At 54.3% G+C, this 12014-nt stretch overlaps 3 protein-coding genes across 3 annotated transcripts; 2 read left to right on the forward strand and 1 right to left on the reverse strand.

Moving 5' to 3' along the window:
• Positions 1-335: 335 nt before the first annotated feature.
• On the forward strand, positions 336-650 carry LOC141738474 (feather keratin-like). Its single transcript, XM_074573691.1, has one exon. The coding sequence runs from the start codon at positions 336-338 to the stop codon at positions 648-650; it is 315 nt and encodes a 104-aa protein (XP_074429792.1).
• Positions 651-3736: 3086 nt separating this feature from the next.
• LOC141738372 (uncharacterized) lies at positions 3737-8574 on the reverse strand. The gene is given in 5 exon segments (XM_074573566.1): positions 3737-4116; positions 4119-4154; positions 4157-4212; positions 5221-5421; positions 8474-8574. Coding segments are annotated over 5 exon segments (774 nt in total).
• A 2777-nt stretch (positions 8575-11351) lies between these two features.
• On the forward strand, positions 11352-11666 carry LOC141738475 (feather keratin-like). Its single transcript, XM_074573692.1, has one exon. The coding sequence runs from the start codon at positions 11352-11354 to the stop codon at positions 11664-11666; it is 315 nt and encodes a 104-aa protein (XP_074429793.1).
• The last annotated feature ends 348 nt before the right edge of the window (positions 11667-12014 follow it).

A 12014-nucleotide genomic window follows, 5' to 3' on the forward strand; every position in this document is an offset into this window, starting at 1 on the left:
CATCATGCACAAAGCCTGTACCACCCCTCCACGACCGGCATAAAAGCGGGAACAGCGCCTCTCTCCCTCACACACTTCTCACGCCTTCTCCTCCACCATCAGCAAGGTGAGTCTCAACCCCATGACCCTCCTTCTCCTCACCCACCTGGCCCCTCTCCTCCACCATGCTCTGCCCACAGCCTCAACAGCCCTCACGCCTCCACTCTGCCACGCTCCCCACAGCACCACACCAGCCCTACACACTCCCTCGCCCTCCTCCAACACCGACCCTCGCACCCCCACCACCCTCACCTTTCTCAGCACCCTCTCTTCCAGGCACCCTCCACACCACACACATGGCCTGCAACGACCTCTGCGGACCCTGCGGACCCACCCCGCTGGCTAACAGCTGCAACGAGCCCTGCGTCAGGCAGTGCGAGGCCTCCCGCGTCGTCATCCAGCCCCCCACTGTGGTGGTCACCCTGCCAGGACCCATCCTCACCTCCTTCCCCCAGAGCACTGCCGTCGGATCCTCTGCATCCGCTGCTGTGGGCAACGAACTCAGCGCCCAGGGAGTGCCCGTCTCCTCCGGCGGCTTCGGCTATGGCTACGGCTACGGCTTGGGAGGCCTTGGCTGCTACGGTGGCAGAAGAGGCTGCTACCCCTGCTAAGGGCCCTCGCCACCACCCCTGACACCAACCATGGCAAACTTGAACCAACAGCATAAATGGAGAACACACCTCCGGGCCCTCCCTAGCACACAGACCTGCTGGCCATAGGTCATGCTCTCAAGGCACCAAGGAAACAGGGAAAGGCCAGCGCCAACTGCCTGGAACCATGACCAATGCATTTCCTCCTCTTCTCCCACTTCCTTCTTTGCATCTCCCCTTCTTCTCTGTCCACTACTCTCCGCTGAAACCACTCACGGACAAGCCAAAGCCCACCAATGATCTCCACTATGCCACTCCCACTGCGGGCCAAGAAGACCTCGGTGCTTCAGCAAGATCTACTGCACTCAAGGGACTTCACCTGATGGTTGCCCTACTAACACCTCAGACCATCTCCCTTCCCCTTAGCACCTCTGCCTTTGCAATCTTTTCCCTCAATAAAGTTCTCTTGCATCGCAGCCTAAGACGCCTCCACTTCCTTTCTTCTCACAAGGTTCATCCAACCTCACCCAACACAAGGCCAGGGCTACAGAGACCATTAGGGTGCCTGGAAAAGGGCTACAGGATCTCTCTTAGGAAGTATGTCCCCAGCAAATAAAAACAGCACAGGGCAGAACAGGGGAGCTTCCAGAACCTGACGCAAGACCTTCACTTGACCAAACAAAGCTTGGACATGTTAATGCACTTCTACCCAAGACTCTCACACAAGCTCCCCATGGCAGCGTGCACTTCACAGAATCACAGAATCACAGAAACTTCAGAGTTGGAAGGGACCTCTAGAGATCATCTAGTCCAACTCCCCTGCTAAAGCAGGATTGCCTAGAGCACATTACTCAGGACTGCATCCAGGCGAGTCTTGAAAATCTCCAGAGAAGGGGACTCCACACCCTCCCTGGGCAGCCTGTTCCAGTGCTCTGTCACCCTCACTGTAAAGAAGTTTTTCCCTGTATTTGAATGGAACTTCCTATGTTCTAACTTGTGCCCGTTGCCCCTCGTCCTGTCACTGGGAACCAATGAAAAGAGTCTGGCACCATCCTCCTTCAACCCACCCTTTAGATACTTATATGCCATAATAAGGTCTTCCCTCGGCCTTCTCTTCTCCAGGCTAACGAGTCCCAGCTCTCTCAGCCTTTCCTCGTAAGGGAGATGCTCCAGTCCCTCAATCATCTTAGTTGCCCTACGCTCGACCCGCTCCAGTACTTCCCTGTCTCTCTTGAAGTGGGGAGCCCAAAACGGGATGCAGTATTCCAGTTGTGGCCTCAGCAGCGCAGAGTAGAGGGGGAGAATGACCTCCTTTGACCTACTGGCCACACTCTTCCCTATGCAGCCCAGGATTCCCTTGGCCTTTTTGGCAACAAGGGCACATTGTTGGCTCATGGATAATTTCTTGTCTACACTTCAACAGCTCTCCTCCCCAGCATGACATCGTGGCCAGCACAGCAGGCAGAATCACAGCAAACACAATCATTGACTGCACAAGAACCCTCTGGAGATCATCTGCTTCAACACAGACTTCTAAAACGGGGTCATCTCGAGGAGGCTCTCCACGACCATGTCAAGTCAGCTTTTCAGTATCTCCAAGGATGGAGTCTCCAAAACCTCCCTGCACACCCAACTCCACTATTTGACCACCCTCCCACTGAAAAAGCCTTGCCTTCTCTTCCAAGGAAATGGCAGATCTTTTCAGCTCTTGCTCTACCTATTAAACTGTCTTTATCTCAACCCATGTCTCTTTTCACTTTTATACTTCTGATTCTCTTTCCCATCCTGCCATGGCAGGAGTTAGCACGCGGCTGCGGGATCCTAGTTGCTGGCTGGGGTTATGGAATCATAGAGTGGTTTACATTAGTAGGGACAGAATCCCAGAATCACAGAATCCCAGAATGACAGGGGTTGGAAGGGACCTCTGGAGATCATCTAGTCCAACCCCCCTGCCAAAGCAGGGTCACTTGTTGACCACCAGCAGGTGGCACAGGAACACATCCAGGTGGGGTTTGAATGTCTCCAGAGACGGAGATGCCACACTCTCTCTGGGCACTCTCTTCCAGTGCTCTGCCACCCTCACAGGCAAGAAGTTCCTCCTCATGTTTAGATGGCACTTCCTATGTTCAAGTTTGTGTATATTACCTGAACCTTACAGATCATCTAATTCCAACCCCCTGCCATGGGCAGGGACACCGCCCACCAGACCAGGTTGCTCAAAGCCCCACCCAGCCTGGCCTTGAACACCTCCAGGGATGGGGCCTTCGCAGCTGCCCTGTGCAACGTGTTCCAGTGTCTCACCACCCTCAGAGGGAAAAATGTATTTCTCATATCTCATTTCAATCTACCTGCATCCCGTGTGAAGCCATTACCCCTCCTCCTATCACTACGTGCCCTTGTAAAAAGTTCCTCTCCAACTTTCATGGAGGCACCATTCAGACATTGGAAAGCTGCTATAAGGTCTCCCTGGTGTCTTCTCTCCTCCAGGCAACCCCAACTCTCTCAGCCTGTCCTCACAGCAGAGGGGCTCCAGCCCCCTCATCGTCTTCGTGGCCCTCCTCTGGCCCTCCTCCAACAGGGCCATGTCCTTCTTCTGTTGGGAACTCCACAGATGGACGCAGTACTCCAGGTGGGGTCTCACGAGAGAAGAGCAGAGGGGCAGAGTCACCTCCCTCCACCTGCTGGTCCTGCTTCTTTGGACGCAGCCCATTATGCCGTTGGATTGCTGGCCTTCCAGCGCACACTGCCCGCTCATCTTGAGCTTCTCATCCACCAGCACCCCCAAGTCCCTCTCCTCAGGCCTCTTCTCAAGCCATTCTCTGCCCAACCTGAATTTGGGATTGGGATTGCCGTGACCCACGAGCATGACCTTGCGCTTGGCCTGCTTGAACTTCACGAGGTTTACATGGGCCCTCCTCTCAGGCCTCTCCAGGTCCTTCTGGATGGCATCCCTTCCCTCCAGCATGTCAACCGCACCACACACCTTGGTCTCATCGGCAAACTTGCTGAGGGTGCACTCAATCATAGAAGCATAGAATTGCTGAGGTTGGAAGGGACCTTTAAGATCATCAAGTCCAACCTTTAACCTACCCTGACAAAAGCCACTTCTAAACCATGTCCCTAAGTGCCCCATCTACCCTTTTTTTAAACACCTCCAGGGATGGTGAATCTACCACCTCCCTGGGCAGCCTATTCCAATGTTTAATAACCCTTTCAGTGAAAAAGTGTTTCCTAATATCCAATCTAAACCTCCCCTGACATAACTTGAACCCGTTTCCTCTCGTCCTATCACTTGTCACCAGGGAGAAGAGGTCAGCCCCCATCTCTCTACAACCTCCTTTCAGGTAGTTGTAGAGGCTGATAAGGTCTCCCCTCAGCCTCCTCTTCTCCAGGCTAAACAACCCCAGCTCCCTCAGTCGTTCTTCATAAGGTTTGTCCTCCAGACCCCTCACCAGCTTTGTAGCCCTTCTCTGGACACCCTCCAACACCTCAATGTCCCTCTTGTAGTGAGGGGCCCAAAACTGAACGCAGTACTCGAGGTGGGGCCTCACCAGTGCCGAGTACAGGGGGGATGATCACTTCCCTAGTCCGGCTCACCACACTATTCCTGATACAGGCTAGGATGCTGTTGGCCTTCTTGGCCACCTGGCCACACTGCTGGCTCATATTCAGCCGTCTGTCCACCAACATCCCCACGTCCTTTTCTGCTGGGCTGCTTTCAAGCCACTCTGCCCCAACCCTGTAGCGCTGCATGGGGTTGTTGTGACCCAAGTGCAGGACCTGGCACTTGGCCTTGTTGAACCTCATACCATTGGTCTCAGCCCATCGGTCCAGCCTGTCCAGATCCCTCTGCAGAGCCAACCTACCCTCAAGCAGATCAACACGCCCGCACAGTGTAGTGTCATCTGCGAACTTACTGAGGGTGCATTCGATCCCTTCATCCAGATCATTGATAAAGATATTAAAGAGAACCGGCCGCAGCACCGAGCCCTGGGGGACACCACATGTGACCGGACACCAACTGGATTGAACTCCATTTACCACCACTCTCTGGGCACGGCCATCCAGACAGTTTTTTACCCAGCAAAGAGTACACCTGTCCAGGCCATGAGCAGCCAGTTTCTCCAGGAGAATGCTGTGGGAAACAGTGTCAAGCGCTTTGCAAAACTCCAAGTAGATAACATCCACAGCTTTTCCCTCATCCACTAAGTGGGTCACCTTATCATAGAAGGATATTAGGTTTGATAGGCATCACCTGCCCTTCACAAACCCATGCTGACTGGGCCTGATCACCCTGTTCTCCTACATGTGCCGTGTAATGGCACCGAGGAGGATCTGTTCCATGACCTTCCCAGGCACCGAGGTCACACTGACCGGCCTGTAGTTCCCCGGATCCTCCTTCCGGCCCTTCTTGTGGATGGCTGTCACATTGCCGACCTCCCCGGTTCTCCAGGACTGCTCATAAATGATGCAAAGTGGCCTGGCGAGCTCTTCCGCCAGCTCTTTCGTACTGTCCATGGCACCGACAAAGACGTTAAACAGCACCGCTCCCAGTACCGACTCCTGAGGAACGTCACTCCTCACTGCTCACCACTTGAACATCAAACCCTTAATCAAAAGCCTTCGAGTGCGGCCATCCATCCAGTTCCTTATCCTCCGAGTGCTCCATTGGTCAAATCCATGTCGCTCCAATTTCGGGACCAGCATGTTGTGTGGGACAGTGTCAGACGCTTTGCACATGTCCAGGTACATGACGTCTTTTGCTCTTCCCTTATCCACCAACACTGTAACCCTGTCAGAGAACACCACCAAATTTGTCAGGCTTGACTTGCCCTTGCTGAAGCCATGTTGACTGTCACCGATCACCTCCAAATATTCCATGTGACTTAGCAGAGTTTCCAGGAGGATCTGCTCCATGATCCTACTGGGCACAGAGGTAAAACTGACCGGCCCGTAAATCCCCGCATCTTCCTTGTTTCTTTTCTGAAAGATGGGTGTCATGGTACCCCTTTTCCAAACAGTGCGAACTTCATCCACAGCCTTTCCCTCATCCATCCACTCAGAGGGTCCCCTTGACAAAGAAGGAGATCAGAGTGGTCAGGCAGGACCTGCCCCTCATAAAGCCATGCCGACCTCTCGTACGGTTTGTCTGTGTCTGCTGAATGCCTTGAAAAATGCCAATAAAACCAAGTCTTTGGCCTCTAAGACTGGCAATTAAAAGCTTCCACCAGGGGCCAACTGGACACGTCCTCAAGACGGGGCCATGAAAATGGAGAATTAGGGAAAAGAAAAGACACCCCACCTCATGACTCACCAGGCTGTGGCATGCAAGAGCTGCTTGCTGAAAAAACACTCTCATGCGCAAAGCCTGTCCCGCTCCCCCACGACCAACATAAAAGGCGGCCCAGCGCCTCTCTTCCTCACACACTTCTCCTCACGCCTTATCCTCCACCATCAACAAGGTGAGTCTCAACCCCATGACCCTCCTTCTCCTCGCACACCTGGCCCCTCTCCTCCACCACGCTCTGCCCACAGCCTCAACAGCCCTCACGCCTCCCCACTGCCACGCACCCCACAGCCCCACAACAGCCCTCCACACTCCCTCGCCCTCCTCCAACATCGACTCTCACACCCCCACCACCCTCACCTTTCTCAAAACCCTCTCTTCCAGGGAAACTCCACACCACACACATGGCCTGCAACAAACTCTGCCGCCCCTGTGGGCCCACCCCGCTGGCTAACAGCTGCAACGAGCCCTGCGTCAGGCAGTGTGAGGCCTCCCGCATCGTCATCCAGCCCCCCACTGTAGTGGTCACCCTGCCAGGACCCATTCTCACCTCCTTCCCCCAGAGCACTGCCGTCGGATCCTCCGCATCCGCTGCCGTGGGCAATGAACTCAGCGCCCAGGGAGTGCCCGTCTCCTCCAGCGGCTTCAGCTTCGGCTACGGATTTGGCTTGGGAGGCCTTGGCTGCTACGGTGGTAGAAGAGGCTGCTACCCTTGCTAAGGGCCCTCACCACCACCCCTGACAACAACCACCCACACCATGGAAGCCACGGCATGGATTGAGGAGGCCTCTCAAGCATGTTCTGGCACATGGCTTCACCATCCACAGCTCCTCCACTCAAGGCACCAAGCAAGGAAGCAGGGAAGGGGCCAACCCAGACTGTCTGCAACCATGGCCCATGTACCTCCTCCTCTTCTAACACTTCCTTCTTTCCATCGCCCCTTCTGCTACGTTCACGACTCTCCGCTGCAAGCACTTGCTGTAGAGGCAAATACCACACGGGACCTCCAGGGTGCTGCTCCTACTGCAGGCCAGGAAGACCTTGATGCTCTGGCAAGACCTAGCTCACACAGGGGACCTTGGATGATGGTCACCCTACCTGCAACTCAGACGGTCTCTCTCTCGCACTTAGCGCTTCTACCTTTGAACTTCTCTCTTCCCTCAATAAAGTTCTTCCGCATCCCAGCCTAAGACGCCTCCACTACCTTTCTTCTCACAAAGTTCTTCCAACCTCACACAACACAAAGGCAGGGCTACAGTGCCCATCGGGGTGGGTGCAAGAGGGCCACCGGACCGGTCTTAGGAACTATGGCCCCAGCAACAGCAACAGCACAACAGAGGGGGCTTCCAGAACCTCACACAAGCCCTTCACTTAACAAAAGAAAGCCTTGGACAACCTCACGCACTTCTACTCATGCTCACTTTCTACTCAGCTCTTCAGTTTCTACATGATGGAGACTCCAACACCTCTCTGCGCAGCCGCTTCCACTCTTGGACCACCCTCCCACGGAAAAAGCCTTGCCTTCTCTTCCAAGGAAATGGCACATCTTTTCAGCTTTCTCCATTCACCCTTGCCCTGTCTGACTCCCCTCTCCTCATTCCCTCCTGACATGGCTGCAGCTGGGATAGAGTTGACTTGCTCAGCAGCTGGTAGAGTGCTAGGTTTTGTGTTTGCGATGAGAATGGCGTTGAGAGCCCACTAATGGTTTTTGGTTGTTGCTAAGCACTCAAGGCCTTTTCTGCTCTTCACACCACCCCGCCACCAAGTAGGCTGGGCGTACAGAAAAAGCTGGGAGGTGAGGCGGCCGGTACAGCTGACCCCAGCTGACCAAAGGCATAGTCCATGCCACATGAGAGCACAGTGAGGGTAGAAAGAAGCGGGGAATGTTCAGAGTTATGGCATTTGTTTTCCAAGTAACCGTTATGTCTCATGGAGCCCTTCTTTCCTGGAGACGGCTGAACGTCTGCCTGCCTTGGGAAGTAGTGAAGGAACTCCTTCTTTTGCTTTGCTTGCTTGTGCATCTTTTGCTTTACTTATTAAACTGACATCTCAACGCACAAATTTTTTCACTTTTCTTCTTCGGATTCTCTTTCCCATCCTGTTGTAGTGGGGAGTGTGCAAGTGGCTGCATGGTTCAGATTGCTGGCTAGCGTGAAACCAAGACACCTCCCATCCGGGATTTAGAGACATTGATGACATCTCCCCTACGCAGCCTTTTCTCCTGGCTGAAGAAAATCCCAGCTCTCTCAGCTTCTCCTCAAGGGAAGGATGCTGCAGTCCCTTCAGCGTCTTGGTGGCCCTGCACTCGACTTGCTCCACCACATCCATGGCCTTCAAAAACTCACAGACTCACTGAGGTTGGGAAAGACACTTAAGATCACTGATTCCATCCCTTAACCTAACCCTACCAAGTGCCCCACTAAAGCAAGTCCCTTGGGGCCAAGTCTACTGTCTTCTAGATACCTCCAGGGCTGGTGACTCAAATGCTTCCCTGGGAAGCCTATTCCAGTGCTTGACAACCATTTCAGTGAAGACATTTTTCACCAGTGCCCATTACAGGGGGACGATCACTTCCATAGTCCTCCTGGACTCATGACTTTTGATACAGGCCACGATGCTACTGGCCGCCTTGGGCTCCAGGGCACACTGCTGGCTCATACTCAGCTGGCTGTCAAACAACACCCCCAGCTCCTTTTCCAACGGGCAGCTTTCCAGCCGCTCTTCCCCAAGCCTGTCGTGTTGCATGGGGTTCTTGTGACCCAAGTGCAGGACCCGGCACTCAGCTTTTCTGAACCCCACACCATTGGCCTCCTCCCATCGATCCAGCCTGTCCACATCGCTCTCTAAAGCGTCTTACCCTCAAGCCGATCCACACACTCGCCCAACTTGGTGTTGCCTGCAAACATTCTGAGGGTGCACTCGACCCCCTCGTCCAGGTCGTTCGTAAAGATACTAAAGAGAACCGGCCCCAGTACTCAGCCCTGGGGAACACCACCTGTGGTGGCAACAATCTGGATTTACCTCCATTCACCTCTATGGGCCTGGCCATCCAGCCCGTTTTTTAGCCAGCGAAGTGTACGCCCGTCAGAGCCATGAGCAGGCAGTTTCTGCAGGAGAACACTCTTGGAAACAGTGTCAATGGCTTTACTAAAGTCCAGTTAACAACATTCACAGCCCTTCACTCATCTACCCACTAAGCGCGTCCCCTTGACATAGAAGGAGATCAGGTTAGGCAAGCAGGACCTGCCCTTCATAAAGCCATGCTGGCTGGGCCTCATCACCTGCTTGGCCTCTATGTGCCATACGAAGGCGATCAAGATGATTAGCTCCATAACGTTTCCCAGCTCCCAGGTCAGAAAGACAGACCTTTCTCTCAGCTACAAACTTACAAGCAATGGGGGCATCAAAGTGCCCACAGGGCACATCAACAGGGTGTGGCAGGCCTAAAGACAGGCTTAGCCAGCCACAAACGTGCCACGAGATGATGTCACTGGAGATACCCCACCTCTCCTACGCCTTGGCTGTGACTGCTGAATTCCCTAACACACAGCGTCCATGCACGTCCTCCAAAATACCTACTTGCACTTAAAAGCTACCACCAGGGCCAAGTGGACACATCCACAAGACGACAACATGTAAAGGGAGCGTTGTGGGAAGGAAAACACACCCACCTCAGCACTTGACAGGCTGTGGCATGAAAGAGATGCTTGCTCAAAAATGCAGTCATGCATGAAATCATGGCCTCAGCTCCGCACTCACGTGCTGCGTGCTTGCCTCCAACTCTCCTCAACAAGCTCCACCTTCCCTTTCTTCCCGTCACACACAGTGCCCAGAAATGGCCTCATCCATTGGCACTCGCCCCATGTAAACAACCCAAAGGCCCTGGCCCACCAGCCTCCCCTGCATGCCGATCCCACTCCCCCTCTGTCTCTTGACACACTCTCGGCCTCTCCAGGAACTCGCCTGCTTTTGCACGCTGCCTCATACGCAATCATGGAGGCACTTGGGTTGGAAAAGACCCTGAACAATCTTGACACCGTTCACCTATGACTAAGACCTTCACCAAAAATCATAGCCCTAAGTCCCACGTCTACACATCCTGTCATAACCTCCAGGGATGGTGATTCAACCACTTCCTGGAGAAGCCTCTTCCAGTGCTTCATAACCCTTCTGGGATGACATTTTTCCTAGCATCCAATCTGAGCATCCCTACGCAGCATTTAAGGACGTTAATTCTTCTCCTATCACGTGTTACTCGGGATAAGAGACTGACACCTATCTCATTACCACCTCTTTTCAGGTGGGTGTAGTGAGCAATAAGGCGTGCCCTCAGCCTTTTTCTTTCTGCAAACTAAACATGCCCTGTTCCCTAAACTGCTCCTAACAAGTCTTCTTCTCTACATCCTTCACCAGCTTCGTTGCTCATCTTCAGATATGTCGCGCCAGAGCCCAGGTTGCAAATTTGCCGGCCACAACTAAGGGGATCCCTACGCAAGAGCCAAGAGGAGCCTTTGGGGAGCACGACCAGCCTCCCAACAGCACAGGGCTGCCACGATAATGTCCTGCTCTCACAAACAGCCCTCCTCTGCCTGCTTGAACTGCCTCCATCAGGGACGGACCCAGCGGGGCACAAACCCAAACACGCAGCCTCCGTTCTCCCACCTACAACCTTAAAAACAAAAGGGGCACCAAGACAGCCACAGAGCACACCCAACAGGAAAGGCCATGCCCAAAGACAGGCTTAGTGAGCTGGCAGCAAGGCAGGGAAGGAACAAGCGCAATGCAAGGCGCAGCGCCTAATGCCTGGCCCCCCTCCAAAGCCCAGACCAGCCTGCCAGGGCTGCGAGGAAATGACGCCCCCTCTTCACAACGCACCCACAAACCACACCACACAACTGCCACGGCATGAACTCTCTGATGACACCCCACCTCTCTTATGCTTTGGTCACGTCTTCTGACAACCCTGACGCGTGCCATCAACACAATGTTTAGGGCCTCTACTACTGGCACTTAAAAGTTGCCGCCAGAGCCAAGTGGACACATCATCAATAAGAAAACATGAAATTGGAGAATTTCAGAAAACAAAGAACACAACCACGTCATTACTCGTGAGGCTGTGTCATGCAAATTTGTTTGTGGAAAACGCCATCATGCGCCAAGCCTGTCCCGCCCCTCCATGACCAGCATAAAAGCCGGCCCAGCGCCTCTCTCCCTCACACACTTCTCCTCACGCCTTCTCCTCCACCGTCAACAAGGTGAGTCTCAACACCCTGACCCTCCTTCTCCTCACCCACTTGGCCCTTCTCCTCCAGCTCCCCACAGCCCCACAACAGCCCTCCACACTCCCTCGCCCTCCTCCAACACTGACCCTCACACCCCCACGACCCTCCTCTTTCTCAACACCCTCTCTTCCAGGGACCCTCCACACCACAGACATGGCCTGCAACAACCTCTGCAGCCCCTGCGGACCCACCCCGCTGGCTAACAGCTGCAACGAGCCCTGCGTCAGGCAGTGCGAGGCCTCCCGCGTCGTCATCCAGCCTTCCACCGTGCAGGTCACCCTGCCAGGACCCATCCTCAGCTCCTTCCCCCAGAGCACCTTTGTCGGATCCTCCGCATCCGCTGCCGTGGGCAATGAACTCAGCGCCCAGGGAGTGCCCATCTCCTCCGGCGGCTTCGGCCTCGGCCTTGGCTACGGCTTGGGAGGCCTGGGCTGCTTCAGCGGCAGCAGAGGCTGCTACCCCTGCTAAGGGCCCTCACCACCACCCCTGACAAAACCCTGACAGCCTGGAAGCCACGGTATTGATGGAGGACACATCCTTGGCTCTTTCCTAGCACATAGACCTGCTGTCCACACATCTTTATCTCAAGGCTCCAAGGAAGAGGGATGGGGACAGTCCTTCTCTTCTCCCACTTCCTTCTTTGCAGTTCAACTTCTGCTATATCCACTACTCTCCGCTGCAACCACATTCTGACAAGCCAGAGCCCAACAACGAGCTCCACTGTGCAACTCCCACAGTGGGGCAGGAAGACCTTGCTGCTCTGGCAAGATCTCTCTCACACAAGGGAGCTTGGATGATGGTCACCCTACCTGCAAC

This window comes from Larus michahellis, chromosome 2, assembly GCF_964199755.1.
Source record: "Larus michahellis chromosome 2, bLarMic1.1, whole genome shotgun sequence".
NCBI classification, from domain to species: Eukaryota; Metazoa; Chordata; class Aves; order Charadriiformes; family Laridae; genus Larus; species Larus michahellis.

What these genes read in the sequence shown, in the direction of transcription:
- LOC141738474 (XM_074573691.1), top strand. Translation starts at nt 336, where the DNA reads ATGGCCTGCAACGACCTCTGCGGACCCTGCGGACCCACCCCGCTGGCT.
- LOC141738475 (XM_074573692.1), top strand. Translation starts at nt 11,352, where the DNA reads ATGGCCTGCAACAACCTCTGCAGCCCCTGCGGACCCACCCCGCTGGCT.